At 38.9% G+C, this 24,939-nt stretch overlaps 3 protein-coding genes across 13 annotated transcripts in view; 2 read left to right on the forward strand and 1 right to left on the reverse strand.

Moving 5' to 3' along the window:
- ptprsb (protein tyrosine phosphatase receptor type Sb) overlaps window positions 1–5,464 on the forward strand; it is a 71,762-nt gene extending 66,298 nt beyond the window's left edge. For all 11 annotated transcript variants that reach the window (XM_079348030.1, XM_079348029.1, XM_079348033.1 and 8 more), the window contains 5 exons: window positions 202–328; window positions 643–768; window positions 1,469–1,623; window positions 1,768–1,903; window positions 2,840–5,464. In XM_079348030.1, coding sequence (XP_079204156.1) covers window positions 202–328; window positions 643–768; window positions 1,469–1,623; window positions 1,768–1,903; window positions 2,840–2,908 — 613 coding nt within the window. In that variant the 3' untranslated portion in view covers window positions 2,909–5,464. The remainder of the gene's footprint in view (window positions 1–201; window positions 329–642; window positions 769–1,468; window positions 1,624–1,767; window positions 1,904–2,839) is intronic.
- A 3,534-nt stretch (window positions 5,465–8,998) lies between these two features.
- Window positions 8,999–16,330, forward strand: LOC306826733 (uncharacterized protein). Its single transcript, XM_079348229.1, has 12 exons — window positions 8,999–9,334; window positions 10,083–10,254; window positions 10,853–10,925; window positions 11,097–11,200; window positions 11,635–11,724; window positions 12,461–12,532; window positions 12,629–12,691; window positions 12,781–12,880; window positions 13,029–13,085; window positions 13,376–13,475; window positions 13,973–14,083; window positions 15,268–16,330. The coding sequence occupies exons 1-12, from the start codon at window positions 9,294–9,296 to the stop codon at window positions 15,281–15,283; spliced, it is 999 nt and encodes a 332-aa protein (XP_079204355.1). The 5' UTR covers window positions 8,999–9,293; the 3' UTR covers window positions 15,284–16,330.
- Window positions 16,331–18,009: 1,679 nt separating this feature from the next.
- On the reverse strand, window positions 18,010–24,164 carry abhd17aa (abhydrolase domain containing 17A, depalmitoylase a). Its single transcript, XM_079348228.1, has 6 exons — window positions 23,958–24,164; window positions 23,230–23,314; window positions 22,479–22,957; window positions 22,026–22,220; window positions 21,144–21,323; window positions 18,010–20,066 (listed from the first exon to the last, which is right to left on the reverse strand). Exons 3-6 carry the CDS (start codon window positions 22,952–22,954, stop codon window positions 19,841–19,843), a joined length of 1,077 nt encoding a protein of 358 aa, XP_079204354.1. The 5' UTR covers window positions 22,955–22,957; window positions 23,230–23,314; window positions 23,958–24,164; the 3' UTR covers window positions 18,010–19,840.
- Between the last annotated feature and the right edge of the window lie 775 nt (window positions 24,165–24,939).

The following is a 24,939-nucleotide window of genomic DNA, read 5'->3' on the forward strand; positions in this document are numbered from 1 at the left end:
ATGCACAATGAAGGAGACGTACGCTGAAGCACTTCTGATGATTCAGACGTTCAGAGTAGTTGTACACACATATTTTGACTGTTCCGCTTCCTGCCTGAAGCCTGACCCCCTTTTCAGTTTGATGCTTGACGGAGGACAAAACGGGGACACATCACGGAGGAGGTGGCTTCATCATGCGTGTTTATGTGTGTATGTGTGCAGGCAGCAGAGAGGCTACATTGCCACCCAGGGTCCACTGGCTGAGACCACGGAGGACTTCTGGAGGATGCTGTGGGAGCACAACTCTACTATAGTGGTGATGCTGACTAAACTAAGAGAAATGGGACGGGTAAGGAATGAAATAAGTCAACATGACAGTAATAAGTGCCACAGTTCACCGCAATGTTCAGCCCTGTATTCTTCCAGAATAGCATACAAAAGAACTAGAAGACAATTTCATGTAAATTAGTAACCAAGGCTGTTTAAGTGGAGAGGAACTGAATAAAAATTGATGTTAAACGTGACTTTGTACTGTCGTTAAAACATGTAGATATCCAGACCCTTGGCTGCCACTTTTCAAACCTGACTCTCTTTAAGACAATACTTACAGTGCATCTGCTGTATAAAATGTCTCGTGACTTCATTTTCGTTCTGCCCTCTTAGGAGAAGTGTCACCAGTACTGGCCTGCTGAGCGCTCAGCCAGGTACCAATACTTTGTGGTGGACCCCATGGCTGAGTACAACATGCCTCAGTACATCCTCCGAGAGTTCAAAGTTACAGATGCCAGGGTGAGTTGATGGTTTCAGTGTGGTTAAAGACCAGTCCTCATGCTTTATGTTGTAGTCAGACACCAGTGAAACAGAACACTCCTTCCCCTGATCCATCAGTGCTGTCAGAAAGCAGCAGTGCATTGCACGTCCAATCGACCTGTAGTGTGTGTCAGTTATTGTGTGTTTTGTACGTGAATGTGCCCGACACAGCAGGTTAGCACTATTGACAAGCAGACCTAGATTACTCATTCAACCACGCTGTCTTCAGATTACCTCAACAGCATCTAGAGTGTGACTGTGTGTGTGTGTGTGTGCTGTCTGCTGGCGCATATGTGTGCCTGTCATAGATAACTGGAGTTACGCCTGTCCTGCACTGACGCCACATTGACAGATGCTCTATTGATCTCCATTAAAGGAGGAGTCAGGAAGGCTGACCAGCAGAGAAAAGATGTAATTGCCAACTGAGTGGCTGACAATAGCAGACGCACTGACGTTACAGCTTGATGTTAACCACAGCCACTGATCCAGGGTCAGATAACAGTAATCATTACAGAGAAAAACAGGATATTGCCTGGCAGTCTCACTCGGCGGTCAATACTGCGAGAAGAATAATCACCTTACACAAACCATACACTTCAAGGATGAATATCAGATACAATTTCAGATAGAAGAAATATTTTAGTGGCATTATGTCTTTCCTTTATCTCACTCCATACAGGACGGCCAATCACGGACAGTGCGTCAGTTCCAGTTCACTGATTGGCCTGAACAAGGTGTTCCTAAATCTGGGGAGGGATTCATTGATTTCATTGGCCAAGTGCACAAAACTAAAGAGCAGTTCGGCCAGGATGGACCAATCAGCGTTCACTGCAGGTAAACAGCTTCCTTATGTTGATGTACAGTATGTCTTTTATAGAATAATAATTTGCAGTGTGTTGGTATCAATGAAGTGCATTCGTTGTCCGAGCTCTGGTCCATTGCAAACTTTTGACAAAATGTTTTCCTTTGTGGCTGTAGTGCTGGCGTGGGGCGGACAGGTGTCTTCATAACTCTGAGTATTGTCCTGGAGAGGATGCGTTACGAGGGGGCGGTGGACATCTTCCAGACTGTCAAAATGCTGCGCACACAGAGACCAGCTATGGTGCAGACTGAGGTAAACACTGAACAACATGTCAGAATTATTTATTCTTAGAGCAGGACTGAGAAACACAATGAAAACACTGAAACAGCACATCATTGTTGCTGCATAAAGCTCATGCTTCTATCAATGCAGTGGATTGTTTGTATCATTATACAGCATTAATCTTTACAACTTCATACAGTAAAAAGAATAAACATGATATTTTTCATACCATCAAGTCAAGGTTCCCATGAATGGTTGTTTCCTCTGCCATTATTCTAGTAAAAAATGAAACTAGATCAGTGTTATAAGCATTGATGTTATATAAAGATAGACGACAATATCCACCTCCTCCTGTGCTTTGAGAAGCCTTTACACTACGCCCCTTCTGCCAACCACAGCACACATTTCATTTAGAGATAAAATGGTAAAGATCTCACAGGTCAGGACAGTCCACAGCAGAACAGATTATAGAGCTAGTTTGAAGCAGAAACTCTTTGAAGGTTCAATGATTTTCCTCTCACCGCCTCGCCTCGGCTTTGAAGAGTAAAGGATTCAGGACAGAGCACTGTGGTAGCTGTTTTTGTTAACTAAGCTGTCAATCATGGCATCATAAGCATTTTAAAGCATTAAATTACAGACAAAAGGAAGCTTATTTAACATATAAATTAGCATGATAAGAACAAACTACAACATCAGAAACCATGTTTAAAGGACAATTTATTTGACGTGAATTCTGATTTCATAGTTTGACCCATGTCCCATCTGTTAACATGAAAAGGCCAGGGTTTATGACCGACAGTATTTTGCAGTCAGTCAGTCAGTAGGGGGTGTTTCATGTGTTTTGGGTTTTTTTGGGGGTCATGTTATCCCCCTTTTATACAGTCTATGATGTGAGCAGTAAACGTACACGTTTTTATTGATATAATATTTATTTCTTTCTGTTTATATTATCTGTTTCTCACTCAGGATGAGTACCAGTTCTGCTACCAGGCCGCTCTCGAGTACCTGGGTAGCTTTGATCACTATGCAACGTAAGTGAAGAGCCTACCATCCCATCCGTCTTTCTGCCTCGAGGTCAACAAACAAACCGAGGAGCGAAACAGAGAGAAATAATTACAACCTGAACATTGAACCTTTTTTTTCTGGGGGCAAGGCTCAAAGATGAAATCAACACCAACAAGGACAAAAAGCAACAACAAAAACAACGACAACAAAATCTGTGTGTAACAGCGGCTGCACTCATCAGGGACGAAGTGGTGGGTGTGGGGACTGTCCATGTTTAATCCATATACTTACCTCAGTGTTCCAGTGTGAAGGACGTATACTACATGTGTGTTGTGAGCTATCTCCAATATGAACCAGTGAAATACAAATGGCTTCTGAACAGGAATTAAGATACTTTATGTGTATAAAAAAAAACAAAAAGGAAAAAAAAAACACAAAGAGCCTGGATATTTGCTGCACCCTAAATGGGCTTTTTATCCTCAACTTTGTATCTATAGGTTTGGTGTACTAAGGGGTTACAAAGTGCAAAGGTGAACATTTCTGTGTCTGTGAGTCTACTTCAAAGGTGTCTACTGCTGCCACATGCAGTTCTGATTCTATTTAAAGCAGATGATTATGAGGTCATGCCTCTGGAGAAGCCGACAGTACGGACTCTTCACCCTGAGGACTGTTGAAGAAGCATGTGGATGCCCATCAACCTGACGCACAGTGCCAAGAGAAACCATAAAGAACATGAACTGTGGCCTACGAGGAGACATGTTCCCTCTTTAATCCAGCATAACAGAGTCAGACTCTAGCTGTGCTGGCTGAGGATAAGTTTGCACTCCCAAACTGAGTCCTCAGCTGGCCTCAGAGCAGTGATTAGAGCCCTTTGTGTCCTCAACTGGGCTGAGAGTTGAAGTCCAGTGCATTCTTCATTCAACAAAGCTTGCTTGCTACTTGCTATAGTTCCTTGTTAATCCTCCAGTTCCTCTTGATGTCAGCCCCATTGTGTCAGTTCAGCATTAGTGGCTCACTGAAAGAGATGCTCATGAATTCAAACAACCCATTTCATGTTTTCTATGTGTTTTACTGTATGTCTTTGCCTTCTGCTGACATGCATTGTGAGTTTAACATTTATAGTCATACAGTATCTTAAAGTGAGGATGAAAGCTGTATCAGTAATAATCGTCCTACTCTGAAGCTTACCTACTTGAATTGCACCACTTTGCAGTTAAATCACTCTTAATATTTCACTGTTTAAGGCTAACGGCAAGGAGAGAGAAATTCCAAAAACATTCAGCACGAGTGGTTAATTGCCCACTTTCAGCGTTTTTCTCTTTTAAATCAGCTGACCCTGCTCCATTGGAACGTCATTAAGAATCTCTCTTTACCTGAATCATGCTGTACAGAACATCCCAACTTAACCAAATGATGTTTTCCCCTTTGTCCTCTCACAACTGCACAAGTCCTTGATATGGATTTAAATCTTTTCTTGATTTGACATATAATCATGATTGGTTCCATGTGTTGATTGAAGAGCACAGCGATGTTCCAGTATATCAGACATCTCGGACGATTTCACCGATTTTGTACATACAGTCTATCATTGGAGTCCTATACAGTACAGTACGTCTGAGCACAAGATATAACGTGGGATTGGATGTGATGTAGTTCTTATTGTTGCAAAAAAAGCCTTATTGTTATTGTTCAATTTGTCATATTTATTTCATATGATTTTTTAAGATATTTATTATTCTATTTTGTTACTTTTCACGTATGTTTTTAATTTATTTATTTGGAATATCTAGCAAATATAACCAATACGATGTTGTTTACTTGTTTTTTTTGGCGAGCCAATTGTATGATATTGTCATTGCTTTTTTTTTGTTTAGTTTTTTTAATGGTCAGTTTTGGTGCTTTTTTATTTGCTTCGTTATTATAAAGTATACCCTCTGTGTAGGGTGCTATTTGATACTGATAACTGATGTCCGACTAGTTAGCTAGAGATGTACATTAGAGGCAGCCCTAGTTTAAGTTTACAGTGATGCCCTTTTAATGCCCTTCCTTGTTGACGTCCCTAACAACAGCAGTGGTGTGATCATGGCAGCACAGGTATGATCCACCTCATCATGATAGGTTAAAGGGCATCAGAGAAGTTAGATCTATAGAGCAGACTCGTTGGTGAAAACCGTAGACAAGCTGCTGGTATTTAGTTTGCTGGAAAGCAAATGGTAGCAAGTGTATTTTTTGACAGAGAATGGGTGACTTCTCACCCAACAACACACACGCACACAACTACACACACACTCGAAAGTTATTGTTAAAATCTAAAATTATTCTGATATGAAATTTATGTGTGGTCCAGAAGTCTTGACAGTGTGTGACATATATAAGAATATGTTATTCCTTCGATTTCTAATATTATTGTGTCAAGAGGAATATAAAATGGCACACACATGAAACATGTGAAATGTGTTGAGGGTCAGCTCTGATGATGCCATCCCCCTCACTGATGTACCTGTTCTTTCCTTTCAAAACCCTGGATGTAGATATTGTATCTTGACTTTGTATTAAAGCAGGATGATTGGATATACAGCACAATGAGCTGCTCGATTCCAGTTGCCTTTCTTTGTTGTTCCCTCCTCGTCCACTAGATGGGGCCAAAGTAAGTCAAAACCAAAACCCTCTTCTGTCACTCCAGCTAGTTTTGACAAACTATATAATAAAAAAAAAAAAAAAACGCAAATGTTTGGAAATGTAATTTGACTTTTTGCACCAAAGTTTCAGGAAACATTAGCTGATTTTTAGAAGGCTTGGAAACACAAAATTAAGTTGTAATATAGTACAGGTGGATGATAAAGATAAACGCCATGTTTACAATACTGTCAGTGTGAGGAATCTGATGCTGCAAGATCACATCATAACACCACATTCATACATATTCGATTTTACAACTAGTCTATACAACAGAATTTGCCTGAAATAAGGTCTGTTGCTTAATTAAGTAAAGTTAAAAAAAAACAGCTTTTTATTTACCGTGACTGAAAATCATTGACATCCACGGTTGTGACTGATACTGGGAAAATAAAGGTCAAATTTATATAATTTGGCACTAAAAAGGAAAATAATATTATTAGTGCCTAGAAATAAAAACTGATAAAATCAGGGAGGCCAGCAAGCTTGGTGATCTTTTACAAGAACACAATGGCTGCATAACACAACCATAAAAACCTAATGTTTACAGTGTTTCTACATCAAACCAAATGCATTATGTTAATTGTTAGGTTATAGAGTCATAGCATAAACCATCGTTTACAATTTATTTATTTAGTTTATTTTTATTTTGGTACCTGTGGACAGAATTGATCTAGCTAGCAGGTATTTTAGCTCGTCCCATAAGACTTAAACGTAGCTACTAGAGCTGGATTAATGAGAAAACGATTAAACCTCAGGACATAATGTTCAGATTTTGTTTCTCCATTTCATCTTTTGCAAGGATAAGCTAACCAGAAGCTGGTGCTTGCATTATATTTAGGGACCTAGCATTCTATTTAGGGAACACAAACATTTTGGAAAGAAAGACAAATCAATCTTTCACAAAGTATCAAACTTGAGTTTTACTTTGTAGATAAAAGCAACTGTTTGAAGGTCCTCACACAGTCGACTCAAGGCAACCAAGAAAAAACAGATGTGCAGTTCCTGAGTGAATGACAAAGGGTAGGTTATTCACCCCTAACTCTTGTTATATTCTCAGGTTGTATTCCTTTACTTATAACTCTCTAGACAATGAGCGTCATGCTGATGATCATGAAAGGAAAAGGAATGCTGCTCCCTACGTAACTGATGGTGTGTTTCATTACAGCTGAGACAACACAAAATAACACAACAGTGTAAAATCAAAAATATTACTTTGATAATTTATTGTAAGAATATCATTCCTCTCTGTAAATAGACTGATGCTTTGAGTGGATACTTTAAGTTTCATAAAAAGAAACACAGGTGTGTCTACGTGCAGTTTTTTTTTTTTCTTTTCCAGAAATAACAGACATGGACATGTTGCTATCATCAGCCAACTAAGATTTTCAGGATTAGTACATTGCTTTCATTTAATGACTAGTGTTTTTATTTTTAATTAAAATATTTTGTATATTCCTTGGTATAGCTAAAATACAAACAATTTAACATTTAAAACAATTTTTGTTTAGGGGAGATGCTCACGTTTCATTGTCCGCTGACCACTACTGAACACTGCACTAGGTGATTAATTCTGCTCTTAAATATTTGTAATTAAAGTCACACTGATATACATCTGATCTTTTTCACAAGATAAGAGTCCTTAGCATGTGCAGAGTTCACATACAGCAACATAATCCTCATACTTTCTTACTATAATCTGATTTGTTAATCCAAAAACCTGTCTTACCTCAGAGAATTATTTGTTTGTTAGTGACTGGGGTTTACTTTCCATAACTTTCTCAAACAGTCTGTCAGCCTGCCTACAGCTTTTTATATTTAAACTTTTAGGTTATGGCAGGAGTAAGATATGAAAGAAAAAGTGAGTATGTTCTCTCACCACAGAACAGTTTGTGTACTGTTGTTATAATACTGTCATGTCTCTAACCTGCAGTATTTCCTCCTGAAAGTGTATTTGGACCGGCCCATAACACTTTTACTGTAACAGTAGTTCAAAGTCTATTCAGAATTAAATGGACATCTTAAATCTTTAATTGCTGTTTGAATTCAACGTGTCGGTATCGGTCGGTCGGTCGGTCGGTCGGTCGGTCGGTCGGTCGGTCGATAGATAGATAGATAGATAGATAGATAGATAGATAGATAGATAGATAGATAGATAGATAGATAGATAGATAGATACAGTAGATAGGGAAATAAGTCAGTTATAGTACAGTGAATAAATGTGCAGTAACTGGATGAATCAATAAACAAAGAGCAGTGACTTGTTGGGATTTAGTGTGTAAGCATTCATCATTATATTAAAGAGTAAAAATATAGATTACAAAAATAGGACGTTATGTAACACAAAATGAAACATTGAACTATAGAAATATTTGTGATTTTTTTAATAGGTATGTCAACTTTTTTATTATCCTGTCATGCAACTATATGCCCTTTTTGTTTTTTTCTCACAATGTTTCTTTGTTTGTGTACTACTTTGATTTATTGACAAAATCAGACAAAAATATGAAACGGTCAATCTTGCCATATTTTTCTAGGCTTTTCCACTGTAGGCAAACTGAAATATATCTTTATTGAGCTAATGTTTAAAAATTCTCCCCTCAAATTATCATAGTGTGCACTGTTCAATAGAAACAAATTTGAATTTCTCTTTGGACTGAAACTACAATGTAAAGATCATGGTGCTGTCTTGATCAGGTGACAGTTGTTCATGACACTGGAAGTCTGAGCTCGTGTCCCACAGTAAACAAACTGTATTTACACCAATATTTGCTACATTTCTGTTTAGCTCCTGTTGAGAGACTTGATTATCATGTGAAAACACACTAATGTGCCTGTATGCACAAACCATAAGTCAATAAATAAAATAGATTGGTCCACTGAGCTATGAATGACAATGTCAATAGGGTTAAGCATACATGTCTGTATCATTTTAAATACTTGTTTAAGTTTTACTTTTGGTTTAACTTGTTGTGTCAACTTTTTGTTAAGTCATGTGGTGTACCTTTGCTGTAGGCCATAAGTGAACCTCTGATGTTTATCTGTACAGGCTGAGCTGGCTGCACAGCATTTAGAAACGTGACTGCCAAATATATGACAGCGGAGTTTGCATACCTGTGTCACACTGTGGTTATATGTGTATGAGTTCACTCAGACATTAATCTATATACATCTACTTTTATTTCTTACCTTTGGGACCTTTTGGAAAGTGATGTTCACTTTTTGATGATCCCACGAAAGTTGTTTTAAATAATCCAAACTCGGTGGCTCATGTGTTTAAATTAGGATTATTTTAAATGTTTCTACAATACATATATCCTAGTTGTGTTGTAGGCTGAATCTAAAGTAAGGCATTATAGTTGTAGTGGTTAGATAATGGGTTTAGGGTCATTGTGTGTGAAAAATGCAAGGCACTGTAGCTGGAGCCACCCATAGCAACTGTTGCTGGTGATGAGGAGCAGAAGCGCTTTTAAATTGCTTTCAATGATTGGTTGTATTTCGAGTGACAAATCCCGCCTTTCAAAGCTGATTGGCTGATTTAACAACACGAGCCAATCCTCAAAGTAGGTGATCTTTGGCTTTGACTGTCACCTGCCTCTGGCTTCTTGAAAGTAACTCAGGAAAAGAAGCCTTACGGTTATGCGCAAGGTGTTTTAATAACAAGCTAAAGCTCAAACTACATCTTTGCTCTGCAATCCTAAAAGTGTGCGTATATGAGCTCGTAGTATATCTTTTCATCATGAGCTCTAAAAACAGAAGGTTCTCATTGGACAGTGCTGAGTAAGTAAACGTGATTATCCCAGTAATGTTATGTTTTCCTATCTTTATATATATATATATATATATATATATATATATATATATATATATATATATATATATATATATATATATATATATATATACATATATGTATATCCTTGACAAGATGCTCTTGAAACTAGACATTGATATTGTCTTTTATTTATAGTTGACTGTTGTAGTTCTCGACACCAGGTGTGCGCAGTGTTTGCTGGTTTTAAAGTGTGAACTTGTCCTCAAGGGGATGCCTGCTGTCACCCAGAGGCTGTAAACAGTCTATTAGGGGGCACTTGGCCTTAGCAGAGGGAGAAAGACAATAAAAGCTACAGACAGGTTTCTCAAAGTTTTAGAACTATTTCAACGTTTTGAAAACTGAAGAAGGAAAAGAATGAGAAATTCACTATTTTTTAATCGATTTTTAAACTCTGTTGTTGACACTCTTTTGATGCCAGAGATAAATAGGCTACTGTGTTATGTTTTTTAAGATATCAATCGTGTCTGTAAGTGAACATCAAGATCAATATCTCTGTGGGAAATCAGATTTCACCCGATGGAAACAATGTAGTATAGCTTAAGAGAAGATAACGTTTGTGCAACACATTTACTAACTTAGACAGTATGTCTTCTTGTATTCTCATTACATCTTTTTATTTTATGTTGTCATTTATCAGTTGACCTCTTTGCTGCTTCACCACTCTGACATTTATCTCCTCCTCTCTTGGGACAGCTGTGGAGATGGAGCAGGACTTCTCGGAGCTAAGGGAGGTTTCAGCTTATCAGGTGTTAAAAAATCGAGACCTAGCCTGGGTGAGGCCCTCCTAGAGACCCAGGAAGTAAATCAAGACCACAGGGAGCAGGCCATAGCAGAGGAACTACCAGATGGTCGCATCAACAGCAGCGTAAGTGTACTTCACATTATTTAGCTCCTTCCTGTTTCCAACATGATTGTATATTTTCTACTGTGCATCACAGACAACCTTATATTAAACTGGCTACCTTTTACTTTTGTAATTATACCATAGGCTACCAGTGTGAAAACTATTTGACAATTATGTGACAGGGGGACAAATTAAAATGGTGATGAATCAGTAGCCCAATTTATCTCAATGATGCTAGCCTTATTGCATCTCTCAGCGAGTTCTAAATGATCTGCAACTGTTTGTACTAAAGTCTAAAGTAGAACAACTCTCTCAGAGCCACGCAGCAGACAGAGGGCCAGCTTTGTGGGGCATTATGATTACGAATCATATTTTCTCCAAGAGTTGGTAGGCACCAAAAGCAGAGCTTAAGATACTGAAAGTTAGAATTTAGAAACAAGTTAGCGATATGGACTTTGAAGTGTGTGTGTTGCTTTAACAACCTGTTTCTGGTGCCTCCAAGTGGCCTAAAAATCTGTTATGTAAGTTATATTGAGTAAAAAAAACAAAAAAACACCAGACCTGCTTCTGGTCAACACACACGTGAACTTTTAACAATTCACTATTTTTCCCCCAACAGAGCTTCAAGAAGCATGACAAGAACTTTCACAAACTGTTCCCAGATATTCCAGAGCTGGAGAAGCTGACACATGGTGAGCAGAGGGAAAGTCCCAATGTGTCCTTTTTCTTTGACATTTCTGTCTTAAAGACAGCTGGCTTGTAATATATGTTTAAATGAATGTCTCGGTTTTATTACATTTTTGGATTCGAGAGAACACTTCCTCGCAGCTTTAATGACGCATGTGTGTGTACATCTATTGTAGCATTTACCTGTGCCATGCAGAAGGAGGTGCCGTATCATGGAAAACTCTACATTTCTGAACACCACGTGTGTTTCCACTCCTCCGTGCTGCTCAAAGAAACCAAGGTAACAAACGAAGACACGAGGGCGTCAAACCTTATTATACAATTCAGATGTCAAGCAACATATATCTAAGAGTTAGTAAAACTCAAGATTGATTAAACAATGAGATTTCGTGATAGTGGCCGTATGTTTCTAATTTTGTAGTAACCTGACATACTTTTGACCTTATTTGTTATAAAGAAGGAATCAACAGTCATTTAACCTTTCCTGGGAATTCCCATTCATCTCAAGCATTCAGGCTTTTTACCGTGACATCGAAGACAGACTTCACAGAGGGACATTTTGTAGGACAGAGAATACAAATAAAAAGCTGCCTCTTCACTCTGATTATCCACCTTTCAGGTCACTTCAAGAGGAAAATGTTTTACAACTGACAGAGTCCTCTTGAAGGCTGTAATAACAGAACAAATGTAAAGTATTTTGTCAACATCCTGCAGGTGGCGATTTCTGGATGCAGCGTCAAGGAGGTGAAGAAGTATAACTCGGCTTTATCTATGCTGTCAATTAAAACCACGGATGGAAAGAAGGTCAGACTACACTTAAAAAAAAAAAAACATACTTGCATGTATTTTGTTCTCTCTTGTTTTTGTTCCATTATTTGCTTTACTGTGTGGATTGCTTTGTATGTTATCATTTCCAGATGTTTAACTTGACCAAATCTTTGCAATATGTTCCATTGTAACTGTGCAACTAAGATTTTGATAGGATGCAGAAATACTCTATTTTTAAACATGAATGGGTAAAAAAACAGACTCTAAAGGGTTTCAGTAACACAGTGAAACCTCTCGGGACTTTCTGTGCCTGTAACATGGGTAAGATCATCAGGGAATTGTTACGTTAACGCTCCTGTAAACAAACATCCTTGTCTGTTGTTGAACTCCATAACCACATAACTCAGAATACATCACTAACAGGAGCCTTAATACAGGCTCAGGATGAGACAGAGGGATGGGACATGTATGTAGGCCCATTCTCTTTAAGATGTATTTTTTATAGGCATCGTCTGAGTTTTTATACATTTATGCTTTCCATGACTGGACGTGAAAGCTAGCTTAGTTTAGCTTAGCGTAAATGAATGTTTGTATTGTATGACATTGCATATCACTGTTGAACATTTGATTTTAGTTTCTTTTTAGTCAAGACAAGATGAAAGATGAAGTCCATGAGTCAGTGTAGCTGCAGGAATTGGAATCACAGTTTGTAGACATGTGCATTTTGTTGTTCCAGTATTAACCCTTTCTTTCCTCTTTATGTCTCCCTCAGTTCTCTTTTGTGTCTTTGAGGAACCGCGAGCTGTGTTACAAACTCCTTCACAATGTCTGCGCATATGCTAAGGTGGGTGCACAGAAAGAAAGAAAGAAAGAAAGAAAGAAAGAAAGAAAGAAATCCCTTCCCTGTTTAAACCTGTGAATTTGTGTTTTTCTTACACAGGAGGGGAGTGCAAACAGCAGCCCTCATCAATCCTCTGCAGAGAATGAAGCTGAGCCTGACGTTGTAGGTTTGCTGCAGCTCATGCAAGGAGCTAAAATGGGTGCATAAGATGTGGTGACTCTAACCTTCAGTGTCACTGTCCTTGTTTATAGGCCCCCAGTTATTCCAGCTTGGAGGAAAGCACTGACCATGATCTGAGCAGACAGAACAGCATTCATTTTAAGAAGAGCGTGCCGCAAATGTCCAGCGAAGGTGAGAAAAAGATGGAAGAGTCGGGTTTACTGAAAGGAATTACACTATTACTACTAGTATTGAGAGCACTGACGTTTATTTGCTTATGTGAGTATTTTAACAACACCGTTATTTGCACGGTGTAAAATGTGTATCTGTGATTTTCTAGGTCCAACCAGTTCTAACTTCACACATCAAAGCAGCTTAACGGACGCAGACGACAGAGGTGTGTGTTTTTGAGTTGCAAGTTGTAAAACCCAGCACAATCTAACCAATCTGTTCTATTTACTCCTCCCTGATTGATCAACAACTTGAAATACAAAAGAATTTAAAGCGATAGCGCTCCATATTTCAACACCTTCACTGCTACTGTTAGCTACCAGCTAACATCAGCATTAAACTTCTTCTTAGATAGCATTACTTCCTTTTTTATTCTTTAACCTTTACTACCATACAATAGAAACAGGCTTAAATTCTTTGCAAAAAAAAAACTGACAGAGCTTTGTATCTAACCAGCTGGTCCATGGTTTTGGAGGATCATGGAGAGAGTTGCACCGTTCCTCTTCGTCAGTGAAATGAGAAGCCTCAGGATTCTCTTCTGCATCTACTTTATGCTGTAAGTGTCACGATTTTCCTCCCGTGGATTAGATTAACCCAGGGACTGTATTTCAGTTTAATGCTGTAAGAACTGCAATATGGAAGACTTTGTAAATTGATGCCCTTGAAACGTTAGATTGCACAAGGATGTCTTTATTGGTAAAGTTTGGATTTTCAGAGGGAACTTATAAGCCATTAAAAACAGTATTCCTGATTTTATTTTTTCAATAAATCCTGCACCTAGTGGCACATGTTTTGTCAAGATGAGTTTTTGGCTTGAGAAAAAATAAAACCTTGACATGTGGTTTTAGAAATGTCAGCACACAATGTTCTCTCAGGCTCCACACCGATGCAATTAACTGATATCTTTTGGTTTTGGCTGAACGGTATGTTCTTGTCTCAGCTCAGTCTTTGATCCATTCTGTAGAAATGTACTTCCACTCTAGAGAGGAGTGATGTGTGTGTATGACAGGAAACCAAAGGGATTCATGCTTTCGTTTGTGTGTGTTTTTTCAGCATGACATTGCTGCTGGTGGCATCGGGATACATCGGGATGAGGATCATTGCTCTGGAGGAGCAGCTGAACACCTTGGGAGTCCTGACAGAGTTGGCTCTACACAAGAGACAGTGAGTAGATCCAAGAACATGAAGAAAATGAAAAAGGGAGCCTGTGAGCAGATGAAAGAGGAGGAAGTGTTGAGAAAAAAAAATGCCTGAAACCGGTTTTGGTGATTTTTTTAAAACCAGCAGATGAGATTAGACATGAAGAAATGAAGAAAAGAAAAGAGTCGTTCTGCAGGTTTATGAACACAACGTGGACAAAAGATAAGCGATAACATTCCACCCGTCACACCCACGTGTTTCATTTATGTAGAGATGATGCTATGAACTAGAAATGGAAAAACAACTTGTACAATAGGAACAAGCCATTAAAGATGATCATTTTTCATCAATGACAATGAATGTAGAGTGGACTTAGCTACTGTATATATGTTGTTCCTTTCTTGGTTGACTAAAATAGATTTACTTAAAGTTTTTATTAGAATAAATTAACATTTGGAACATAAGAAATTCCCTTTCATGCAACTTTTACTCATTTTACTTCACGCTCTATATGAAAGAGCTGTACATTGTTGACATCAGATTTCATAATAATCTGATTAACAGATCAAATATGATGCGTAGAAACCACTGTTCAAAGGGAGAAAAGACTAGAACGGATTGAAGTATCTGTAAGCGTTTTTTTTTTTATTGCCACGGTCATAGGTTGATCAGGGGACATAAAGGAAAGTCAGAGCACAATTAAAATGGAGCTGGGTGCAGCCAGATGTTGCTGGATGTTGTGGACATTAAGGCAAAGGAGTTGGCTATAACACCAAGGGAAGGACTAGCTAAAACACAGAAAGATGTGTCTGAGTTTTAGAATAAACAGTGATATTAAAAGGTTTAGGATTACTTGTTAATTCATGTCATGGTTAACTGTTATGACGCAGGAGGTGTCGGGAATGAAACAATTATAAATGCTAACAGCCATAAACCTCCACAGAAGAAGTAACTTGTGCATTGTGAAAATCTATTCTTTGAGCTATTTGAAGGTACCCTTAAACTGTGCTTGCAAATAATACAATAATCATCACTTTGGGTTAGAAGTATTGTCTCTAATCTTTAAGTACATTATTCAGAGAATGCTTTTGTACTTTGACTTAATTTATATTTTGTGGAAGGACTTTTATTTTTTAGTACACCTATTAAACAAATGTATCATTTGTACAACTTTTCGTCCACCTCTACCCTGTGCTTTACTTCTACAGGTACCAGGAACACTAGCCAGCAGAGGCAGAGATAAACAAATCCCCTAAGGAACTCAAGAAATGTACCTTACATTGATTCCTGTCGAGATAACTCCCAAAATCAACTCAGTGGAAAGAGACTGACTATTTGACTTACTGTTCGTCTTTCGGTAAAATGTTGTGCAGTTGAGTGTACAAATTGGATCTCCAATCTTTTATTAGCATCATGTCTACAGTGGATGTAGATCAGCATTAAGATGCTTTTTGGATGTCTGAACACGGACACACGTGGTGAACTACATGGATGAGTGACTGCTTTTTTGCAGAGAAGCACCAGGGCAGTATTTCTGTTCGGTGTGCAGTCATTTTCTGCTGACAGGTCAAAAATATGAAGAAATTTCTCCAGCAAAGAGCCATATGGAGGCAGCGTGCTGAAGCCAGGTTTGTTTCCTGGCCGAGTGAACAGCTGAGCTCAGCTTGCAGACGTTTCTGGGGAGTTAGTTCAACCTGACCTGCAAAATGTGAGAGCATCACAAAGTTAATTTTAACAAGGAGGTGAAAAAGGACCTTTTTTCTGTCTCTCTCGATTATGAATCAAATGTACGTTTTAAAATAAGGTTCAAACTATATGAGTGAACCACTTGCTCATTATGATACTGTCTTTAACTCTTATTGACAACACTCAGCCAGCAGGGGGCAGTCAGTCCATTAACATAACTGTGACAGGCAGAATTTCACCTTCTGTCCCAACACTTTAAATTCAAATGTTAAGTAGAAAAATGCTGTTTTTTTTTTTTTGTGAAACTGTAAACCTGCGTTTATAGACATTTACCAACTGATTTCTATGGCTGGGATTTGTGTATGGTTGTATAGTTTCTGGAATCTATGTGCCTGAAAATGATCTTTGAATTTGTCAAAAAACGTGAACGCATGAGCGATTGTTGCGTTACATTGTGATGGACATATTCAAATATTTTTAAATGTTTTCTTTAAACTGTATCAAGCCATTAGAGACACTTGTTTCCACACATTTACCATATCTGAAGGATTGTTTTTACCTAGACCAATAAAAATATCAACTCCAGCCAAACTGAGAAGACACTTGTTTGTATAAATTACCCATGATTTCTTCCCACTGTGTATTTAGCAATCAGAATATAATAAAACTATGAACAAAAATATATCAACTTGTTTTACTACCAGAAATCATAAGTTTATTAACTCATGCACCGCATTGAAAAAAAAAACAAGTTTGTACATAAGTGATCTTTTTATTATTTTGTTGTCAATAAAAAGGTCAAGATTCAGTCTCATGAATTAATTTCATTACATCATCTTCTCAGTTCAAAAAAAGCAACATAAAATTAAAAATCATAATACAAAGAATAGAATAGGTAAGTACAGTAACCATATAAACAGCCCACTAATATTATCTAGCTCATCCCTGCCCACCCACCCACTGAACACTGCCCCACTCAAACTCTAGCACAAAACTCAACATTACATCAGTTAGTATCAGCAATTTTAAAAATGTGAATAAACGTCCTGTTTTTTTTGTATTTTTTTAAAAAGCGCTTCAATCTTCCGATGCCATGATTTCAGCTTTACCCTCACATAGAATACATAATAGATATAACATCCCACCCCATCACTTGCTGCTCTGCAAAAACACGATAGACATGCATACAGTTTTCACTGTTCGACTCCCCCCCACCCCCCACCCCCATCAATAAACATTCAGGGCCAGAGGACATGACAAACGTTAACTTCAGTGGTGCATCATTAAAAACGGCTAGTATCCACCGCCTTTCTTGGAACTCCATGAATGAAAAGTTGGATCCTGTGGTTTCCCTGAAAACCCAACTTTTCAGAGAGAAGCTGAGGCCTACTGTCAGAAGGCAGCATTGAACTCAATGATTCTTCTAACGGCTCAGATCTCTGGTTCAAGATGGTAACAGATATCCATTATTTAAATATCAGAGATACGAAGTACAGAATGACAACTGAGAAATTCCCTGCTCAAAGGACAAAAGAGAGCGAGTGGTGTTCAGTGACTATTCCATGCCTAAGACCAGTCTGTACTCCCAAAATGGAGTAATCGCATCAGTGAGAGTTCAGTACATGTTCCCTTAAAAAAGTGCAGCCACTGTCACTGAAACTGATGGCTCTCCTGGAGCAGGAAACGGGTTCGCTTTCTTGGTCCTGTACTTTTCAGGTCTACACAGAGTGCTTGTTACATGTTCAATCATGATGTTAGTGTCCTTGATGCTGGCCTGTAGAAGACAAGTCAAAAGTAATGAAGACACACAAACTTACATTTTATACCCTTATTACACTTTGGATGCTTTGTACAATAGTGCTGAACTTAAGACCTGCTTTTGTCATGCTTGATCTGATATATATATCAAATGTGTAAATGCACTGTAAACTACAGTACTTGTAATGTGTGTGTGTGTGTGTGTGTATGTGTGTGTGTGTGTTAGATGATGTGCAAAGGTGTGTGTGGTGGAACCTGCACCACACCAACAGTGAGAGGCTCAAGTATGGCTTGTGTCAGACATTGAGCGTGCTGCCACCCATAAGAGAGCTTCCTGTACATTTAGGGCCACTGAGGTTAAACAGAGCGAGGAGGCATGATGTCTCATCCTGGCACCAGATCTGAATCACACTTTGCTAGTCATAACGTCAACACGCCAGGTTCTGAAACACACAATCCATGGCCCAACACGACAACAAACAAGTTCAGACTAATCACAATAAGAGGGGGGGGGGGAGATGATGGGCTAAGTTGGGTAATAAGCGCTACTGAAACAACACTTGATAAACAAATTTAAAAAAACAGTGCTGTAAGACCACAGGTTAACCAATTTCATAAAGAGTTGGAAGTGAGGGATTATTCTGAATAGATTTCCTACTTAGTTTGTTTAACTGAACTGCTTATTTGTCACCCTTTAACCTTTAGAGCCTCCCAATTGAGCCAAGGAATATCACTGAGAGGGGAAAATTGCCAGTAAAGCCTACAAATTATTCATACAGCATCTCAACAGCCTCACTCCGGGAACTTAAAGGACTAGTTCCAAGTATAGGAAACGCTTAGTGGGCTCTCTTGCTGAAGGTAACAGAAGAAGAATGATACCACTCTTGTGTTAATGTGCTGAATAATACAAGCTGCACAGACTAGCTTGGCGTTGTATAAAGGCTGGAAACACTGGGAAGAAAAGCACACCTGTCTGTACAAAGGTAACAAATCAAACTACCAGCACCTTGACGTTTGGAATCGTTTTTGTTCAATGTGTAGAAAAATGGATTTGTAAAAGTGCCACATTGTTTGCTGTGGGCTTGTTCCTACTTCTGGCCTCTGTACAGGTGAAGAGTGGTATAAATCTTCTCCGCTTACACTCACCTCACGAGCACTTCACCAAATGTGGAACTACTCCTTTAAATCCGACTTATTCCCATTCAATGAACATCACACATCAGCGTCACACCGGAGTGGGCGGATCTAATTTGACCTGACAATAATGAAGTTAAAACCTATATTTCAACAGCTGTTCTATTAAAGCTAAAGAGTCGTCATCCACAAACAGTGTGGGCCCCCCCCCCCAAGCTCCCAACAATCCCAACTACATTATAGTTATTCCCTGTAAGTTGCAACTGTAATACTGTGGATTACAAAAGACTACACTTGCAGCACGGCCAGATAATGAAGTGCAAGCTGACCACTGTAGAGTCAAAACTGAGGGACAGTAGAAGATGTCTGACATATTCAGACCAGTCCTTGTGTTCCCACGATAACTGACTGTAAAGGGAAGGAGATGGACCCCGCCCCGCCCCCCCCAAACCACACGTGAAGTAGGGTAGTGTTAGCTGGACGACAGTCAGGGAAATGCACTGGTAGTTTTTCTTTTTTTTGGGGGGGGGGGTGCACCTGCTTGACCAGTGTTAGTCCAGCAGAGAGACAACTGGTCGAGCTGTGGAGGTATTCTTCATTTAAACACGCGCAATGGGGGGGGGGGGGGGGGGGGGGGTTGAGAAGTCTTCATAAGCCTCCTTCACTTTCATCCGTCCAAGTCTTCAGGATGTCCTTCATTTCTTTCAGCACAGCCTAGTTCACAGACATGCACTCTCGCACATTATTCAGGTGTCCATGGAGATATGAGTACACATTTAACTATTACATCTATGGCTCATACATTCACCAACATGTCATACTTTGAAATTACATCTGTGTGCCTTGAACAGACGGAGTATTGTTGATGCCTATTGTGTCACATTGTAAAGCTGTGATTCGGAACTTTCCCCTGTTAAAAATGTAAATCTCAGTTTTTGTTTTAGTGTTTTACAACAAACCGCTGCACAGATGGACGCAGCGGGTTACTCATTAAAAAGTGGTCTCACCTTTAACCGTTAATTATTTGAACATATGTGGTGTTAAAAAGTTATCTTAAGGTGTTCCATTTCAAAGACAAACAGATGTGACCAAAAATTAATAATAAATCACACGTTTGTTCAGGTAGATTTCTCCCCCTCACGTCACACTCACTCACTCAGTCACACTGTCATTCGTACAAACAGAGAGGCTGTTGTTTGTTTCTCAGGCGTGCTGTGCAGCCAGGTCCTGGTTAATGAAGCGCCGTAGCCTCTCCAGGTACTGACTGTAAAGCTCAATGTCGTTGTGACCCGCTCCCTCGACCCAGAGGGGCTCCACGGCCTTGGGGCAGCGCTCAAAGAGGGCGAGGCCGTGCGAGAAGTCGATCACCTCGTCCTCTGTACCGTGGATGATGAGCACCGGTGAAGGGATCTTGGACACTTTCTCAATACTGGAAGAACAATGAAGAGGGGTTTAAGTGTACTGAAGAAAATCCAGGGAACAGGTTCATCTTTTAATCAGCATGGATCAGTCATGATTACGAACACATACAGGGAGTTCAAAATTATTTTGAATCATGAAGTTGGATTCAAACATAAAATCTGCCTTCGAGGATCACTGAATATTTGTCATAAACAGTGACACTCTGAGAGGTCATGGAAGCTTTGTGGTTTCTTATTTGATTAAGAAACAGCACCACATACAGTCAGTCGTCCATTCATGTGGATTCTAGAAGGCACAAGTTTTATTTGCTGTCCATTCAAACTTTATGATCAAACTATAAAAACAAAATTACAGGAAGAAGATGTACATTGTACATCGTCTGAAAGTTCATTAAGAAAATGGATGAACTAAACAAATGAACAGACTCAGGTCTGAGATATTTAATTAAACTTTCTATTGATGAGTTTTATTTACCTGAAAAATTAAAGGACATTATCTCATGTGGAAAAAAATATGAATGTAGTTGTTGGTAAAGTAACAAGTAATGGAAACAATACAATAATATTTTGCAACGCCATTAATCCAATAATTAAGGCATGCTAAATGAGATGCTATATTGATCCACCATGTTATTGTTTAACCACAGATTGTAATGTAAATAGATAATAGTATATCTATAAAATAAACCCTAACAGTAAAAAAAGAAATGTTACTATTACTGTCTTAAATTGTAAAGTGTTATTCATTAAGCAGACTTCAGTGCAAAGCGAATTACAGTAAGTGTACACAAGCTCCACAGGATCAGATATAGATGTGTCATAATGGTTCAGTGTAGCAACAAACGTATTCTTAGTTGAGCTTGGAACATCAGATAACAGCAGAGAACCTGATTATACGTCAAGAATGGGTGGACATGTTGAATGATTATTTCCATACCAGTACTTCCTTTAAACAACACTTTCCTTTGTCCCTGTTCAAATGTGATCTTATTGACTACAGTCAAGGAAACACAGCAGCAGTTTTCTTCCTTTCACAGCAGTTTTAAAGTTTAAAATAACAATCTCTATTGATAAAAAAAACTTACTTGGGGAAGGCATCAAAGCAGTATGTTTTCTTAGTGTCAGGGAAGGCCACTCTCATTCCAGAGGTGAGAGGAGAGTGGAGGACCACAGCGGCGCACTCAAACCGAGACGCCAAGTCGACTGTGGGCACTGTGCCAATGCTCTGTCCGTACAGGATGATATTCTCTGGGCTGATGCCGTACCTGAGACCACACACACAGATTTCAGAACAGACAATCACAGTACATTGTCAATTTGCAAGAAAAGATGTGCTCAAGTACTGATGCAACATACAAGTGTGAATATTGTCCTTACATTAACAATGAATGGTACGCTGTACAGTCCAACTTCCCTGAGTTTTTATGTTAATAATACAGTTGTTCATTTATTAAAAACAGAAGTTTCGAAGAAGCTCAGCAAAAATCATGATTTATGATTCACGCAATAACAAAAAAATCTAGATTATGCAAATGCATTCAGATTATTTACAACATCACTGTTTTTTTTATATAAATTGTACATGTTTTAGATGCTCTCAAAAATTCCCAACACCACCTGGGAGACTAAGTTTCTGCCAACATTAGGTTCACTACACACACTGGCAGCATACAAGAGAGAGGGTTGGTCTTCTTGCAGAGCACAGTGTAACAGCCAATCATCAGCCTATTTGATACAGAGCCATTGTTGTGCTTTGACTGGTTGATGGTCAAAAGGAGGATAATGTGGTCAGCAGAGACGGGTTATCTATAATTTTAACCAACCAAATGTTATTTTCACTAAAAGTAACTGGACCACGATGTAAGTGACTGTCACTTATTTACAAGCAAAGAGGCTCAAAGTGGCATTTGGTTTTTGTTTATTTCTGGACCGTGTGTGATGGGAGCAGACAGTTTCTACCTGCTTACCGAGAGCGAAGGGCGTGCCAGGCAGCATCAATGTCAGCATACAGATTTTTCTCAGAGGGCTTGCCAGTGCTAACACCATAGCCTGAGTAATCGTAGGAAAAAATGTTGCAGTTGATGCGAGTGCCTAAGCCGATATAGAAGCTACTCATTTGGCCAAGGTCTACTGCATTGCCATGGGAAAACAACACTGTAAACCTAGAAGACAGAAGGAGGAGGAAGAGGAGGAGTTTAAAAGCCGTCTGAGACTAGCAGGAACAATTCTGAATTTAGAATTTCAAATCTTATAAAATAACGTGACAGACTTGAATGACTAACAAAAGATATTAAACTAAAAACATTTAAGCATTCGGTTCAAACAAAAGAAAGAGCTGCACTGTTTAAAGAACAATCACAACCTAGATTTAGAGGGTTGATTGCACAGGCAGAATAAGTTGGTGGTGATGTGTGTCTCACCTTGCATTAGGGGCACAGCGAATGTACATGCACCCAACCCTGTTCCCTCGGCTGGATCTAGTTAGGAACACGTCCGTTACATCCAGCTCTCTCTGTGAATACTGGAACTCTGCTCTCTCCGTGAGGTGAAGCTTCCATCTGCCCTCACTTCCACCGCTACCACCGCTGCCGCTGGCACTGCCACCCCCTCCACTGCCACCTCCTCCACCACCTCCCCCAACACCACCCCCTCCACCTCCCCGATCACCTCCACTACTAGTGCTTAGCCGGGAGCGAAGTCCTGGGGCTCCGAGAGAGGGCTGGGCAGGCCCGGAGCTGGACCCAGGGGCAGCCCCAGCTCCAGAGCTTGGATCTGGGTCAGGGAGAAGGGCGTAGGTTGGCTCTGGAGGGAGGAAAGCCAGCTTGGCTGCAATGCGGCTGGGGCAAGGAGGGCAGCAGAATAGGCAGCATAGCTCTCGTATAGACAGGCCGTTCATCTTCTGGTCAAAAATAACATGGGAGACCAAGCACTTAGTTAGAAAAACAGTATGAGCACAGTATGCAAGAATCTTAGTCTCTCCGTTTTTATTAACAGCAGGGTTTCCCTCAGTCTTTTATATGCAGTTCATAACCATGCCTAAAAAAACATGTCCACTGTCATCAGAAGAAATTATTACATTTAAACAAAGTATGTGATAGAGGTTGGAAGAGACATAGATGGTGCTGAAACCTGTGTTAACTTCTGGGGGGAAACCCTACTCCAAAGACGTACCTGGATTTAGAAATCCTGGCTCTGGAAATGAATTGGCACACAAAGGAGCCAAGGTTTCTCGTTGTGGTCACTGAGCCAGCTGGATCTTAATACAAGAAATGATAACATATTGACATGGCCATAGCTATGAATGAAGGCTTGGTGTCTTTGTGCAGCTGTTTGTACATGACAGGAGAGGTAATATACAGACCCAGATAATTAAAACATAATATATTAAACACAGATATACATTGGACACAAGTTATAAAATAATCCGAAATAAAAACTATTTGAGGTAGTGGACTCTCAAGATAAACATCCGGGACCCAAAATAAGGATTCAAGTATTATGTTATTGTCATACTTTTAAACACAGTGTATTAAGTATAAAGTTGTATGTATTCATAACAAGAACGCTTAACCTCACAGCGGGATGCAGTGATGTCCTGGTGTGATCATTGGTGACTAATTAAAACACATCCACTCCCGGACGCGCTGAGATGCTAATAGATGCTACATGTTTAAAGATGGTGTTCACCTCTAACGTTAGCCGGTGATGTGGGCACATAACAGGTGCCGTTTGTTAACCATGCATTAAAGCAAATAGAGAGAAGAGAGAATTGATTGTGCCCATGAAACAATTCAAAACTCAATGGAAAGCCAAATGGAAGCTGGCAGTGAAAAAATATAAATCACTGGTCGTTAGCGCAGCAATCCGCTAGCTCGCTAGCTTCTAAGCTAGCTACTTACCGATTCACAGTATGTCTGCAGACAGGCTGGTGTGTCCATACAAGTACAAAGCTGCAGCACAACACTTCCAACAACCTTCTTCCGTCTTGACATTGATGTTTTTACTCATATGTACTGACATTTGTCGTTGGCTAGCTAGCTCAAATTCATGGCAATCAGATTTTTTTTCTACTACAGCCCGTCTAAAACCGGAAGTGACGTAGGAGATTGTTCGTTTCTAAAAACTTTGTTATTACAGTAATATTATTTATCCAAATCTAATGTATTGTTTGATCAAATGCGCCCAAAACGTTTATATGGATGTATATGAAATAATTTTAACTATTACGACTAAGATTTCACACTTTTGTTCACTCAAAGTGCAGTGTTCTCAGTCAAGACGAAAGGACTGTTCGTAATCTAATTTTTTGACAACGATATTTTACTATGACTTCATTTTAAAATTGTTTGATTGAATATGCCATACAAAATAATACAAAAAATATAAACATGTTATCGCAATTAGAGCAAAAAGAAAAACAGCGTACGGCAATATAAATTCACAGTTTAATTTTAACTCACTTCAGTTTATCTTTAAAGCCATAACAAAATGTTTGGATCTTTGTAAAAAAAATAAATAAATAAATAAAAATAACGAAGACAGACTTTTATTTAAAATACCCCCCAAAAATATAGTTTTTTTGCAACAACAACAGATTGCCTTCTTTAAAGTTCACTTTCTCATTTTTTCTTTTTTTTCTGGTAATCACTCAACACAATTTCTTTACATTGTGTATACTTTGTATTCATCTTTGCTGTTTTCCCCATAAAACATGTCTACAACCTAAAAGAAAATCCCACAAAAAAATGAATTATATAAAACACTTATAAGATAATATGGGCAATATAATATTCACATTTTTTAGAGTTGTTAACAACTATATGTTTAACCTAGTTTAGTAGTCCTTATACAGCTTGGTAGTTTTTACAGCATTCTGAAAAA

This window comes from Symphodus melops (assembly GCF_947650265.1).
Source record: "Symphodus melops genome assembly, chromosome: 7".
Taxonomy (NCBI): Eukaryota; Metazoa; Chordata; class Actinopteri; order Labriformes; family Labridae; genus Symphodus; species Symphodus melops.

What these genes read in the sequence shown, in the direction of transcription:
- LOC306826733 (XM_079348229.1), top strand. Translation starts at nt 9,294, where the DNA reads ATGAGCTCTAAAAACAGAAGGTTCTCATTGGACAGTGCTGA. An exon ending in TGCTGCTCAAAGAAACCAAG is followed by an intron (nt 11,201 to 11,634) that starts GTAACAAACGAA and finishes AACATCCTGCAG; the next exon opens with GTGGCGATTTCTGGATGCAG. An exon ending in AACGGACGCAGACGACAGAG is followed by an intron (nt 13,086 to 13,375) that starts GTGTGTGTTTTT and finishes GTATCTAACCAG; the next exon opens with CTGGTCCATGGTTTTGGAGG.
- abhd17aa (XM_079348228.1), bottom strand. Translation starts at nt 22,954, where the DNA reads ATGAACGGCCTGTCTATACGAGAGCTATGCTGCCTATTCTGCTGCCCT. An exon ending in CGCTGTGCCCCTAATGCAAG is followed by an intron (nt 22,221 to 22,478) that starts GTGAGACACACA and finishes TCTGTCTTCTAG; the next exon opens with GTTTACAGTGTTGTTTTCCC. An exon ending in TGGCACGCCCTTCGCTCTCG is followed by an intron (nt 21,324 to 22,025) that starts GTAAGCAGGTAG and finishes GTGTGGTCTCAG; the next exon opens with GTACGGCATCAGCCCAGAGA.